Source organism: Notothenia coriiceps, unplaced genomic scaffold (genome assembly GCF_000735185.1).
Source record: "Notothenia coriiceps isolate Sejong01 unplaced genomic scaffold, NC01 NC01_scaffold00016001, whole genome shotgun sequence".
NCBI lineage: Eukaryota > Metazoa > Chordata > Actinopteri > Perciformes > Nototheniidae > Notothenia > Notothenia coriiceps.
This window is the reverse complement of record NW_011348702.1, coordinates 1-1,916: the sequence shown is the minus strand read 5'-3', so window position 1 is coordinate 1,916 and position 1,916 is coordinate 1. Positions and strand designations below refer to the sequence as shown.

Genomic DNA, 1,916 nt, shown 5'->3' with positions numbered 1-1,916 from the left:
CCATCGGGACGAATCCCGATGGGCCGGTACCGAAGTGGGCCGGTCGGATAAGTCACTAGCATATCCCCCCACTCCCCCCCGTTGACAATTTACTAGCGGTACCGAAGTGGGCCGGTCGAGAGTCCCGGGATGATTTTTAGTCCCAGTCCACCACTGGCTACATGACCGTATGATCGCCCATATTGACGCACCTAATTCCTAAACTTCTAACAGATACAACAAACCGATCCTTCAGCCTCATATGAGCTCTCAGACACGTTCAAAATTAAACTGTCATCGCTGTCTGAGCTTGCTGCTGTGTGGCCCATCGTGCGTTTACATGCAGATGCTGGGATCCTGAACGGTGCAGCTGGAGCGCTGTGCCCGCAATGACGTCACACATAATTTGGCGGGACTTGAAGAATCCCCGAGAGGATCCAGAAAAATGGTCAACATTGAAGGGCAGATTAATGGTTATCAAAGTACAAATATCCAAAATCAGTTCAGTAACGGTTTTCAAGGGGACAATATTTACTCAAATTGATGGGTTTGGATGATGGGGGAAATTCGTGTCACAGGCTCTTTAAAGGAAAAGATTATAGGGGCAAGTCTGAAGAAATGAATCAAACCAACTCACCATGCGTCCTGGAAGACCTGTGGCTCCGGGGTCACCCGCCTCTCCGTCCTCCCCCTGAGAGAGGAGGAAATTATGTGTGAGAAATCCTGGAAGAGATTATTTATTTTTGAAGGATCATCATCATACAATTGCATTACCTTCTCGCCAACAACACCCGGCGTTCCTATCATCCCCAGCCTACCAGCCGGACCCTGAACAAGACAGAAGAAATCACAGTGTTTCGCCAGAATTCAAAACAAGTTTACGACTAAATGAGGATGCATGAACATTATTGTGAGACGTACCTGTCCTCCAACAGGTCCTTGGGGACCAGAGGGGCCTTGTTGACCAGGTGGACCCTGAAACCAGGAGGGAGACACAACAGATTATAAACTTGGAGAAATGTGATATAAATCTGGGACGGATATTAAAAAGGGGATATGAGCTCACCATTAATCCCCCATGTCCGCTCTCACCCTTCTCTCCTGGCAGCCCGGGCATTCCCTGAGAAAACACACAGGTTGGAGGATTAAGCAAAAAGCTCACTTTGTCTACTCAGAAGATATCACTTCACTACTGCAGCCTCACTGATGGACAAATCTCACCTGTAATCCTAATGGTCCTCTGGAGCCCTTAAAGCCGCGGAGCCCCTCGTCTCCTTTTGGGCCGTACATGCCCTGCTGACCCCGGGGGCCCAGCAGTCCGTCTATACCCTGAGAAACAAAGCAGAGCAAGGAGTGGGCGACTCAATTATTCACGGTCCCATTAACAAAGGTGTAACTCTCCAAATGTTGTTTAACAGGTACACATTGAGGCAGTGAGAACAAAACTTGGAGGAGAGATCAGAAATGAAAATCGTTGTGGAGACTTTTTTACATCTATATCTGCTTCATATTTAAAAGACGACGCGAGAGATATCGATCTTCTCAAAGCTGGTACTGAAAAATGTAATTACTTTTACATTTGATAATGAATGCATTATGAGATAAGATTTTACAGAACTCGGGTGTGGAAAACAACTTGTAACTATGACTTTTCTACATAAGAGATTCACTTTTTGAATAATAAACAATCTTTCAGTTTTCAAGACATCAAAAGAAGATAATCAGAAAACAAAGAGGGATATTTACTCACCGGAAGTCCTGACTGACCAACTACACCTTGAATGCCGATTGGACCTGAAGGGCCCTGTGGATGGAGAGAGAGAGAGAGACAGAGAGAGAGACAGAGAGAGACACAAGATGATCAGATCTGTTCTACTTATTGAGTTCAGTCCATGTTGATATTCTTCTCTCGCTCCAGACTCACAGATTCTCCTTTG

At 45.9% G+C, this 1,916-nt stretch overlaps 1 protein-coding gene across 1 annotated transcript; it reads right to left on the bottom strand.

Annotated features, from left to right (window-relative positions):
• Positions 1-616: 616 nt before the first annotated feature.
• On the bottom strand, positions 617-1,910 carry LOC104949374 (collagen alpha-1(XI) chain-like; the record flags this gene model as incomplete). The annotated part of the gene is made up of 7 exons (XM_010775736.1): positions 1,904-1,910; positions 1,730-1,783; positions 1,201-1,308; positions 1,046-1,099; positions 901-954; positions 754-807; positions 617-670 (listed from the first exon to the last, which is right to left on the bottom strand). Coding segments are annotated over exons 3-7 (285 nt in total), but the record flags the coding sequence as incomplete, so codon positions are not given.
• Positions 1,911-1,916: the final 6 nt, after the last annotated feature.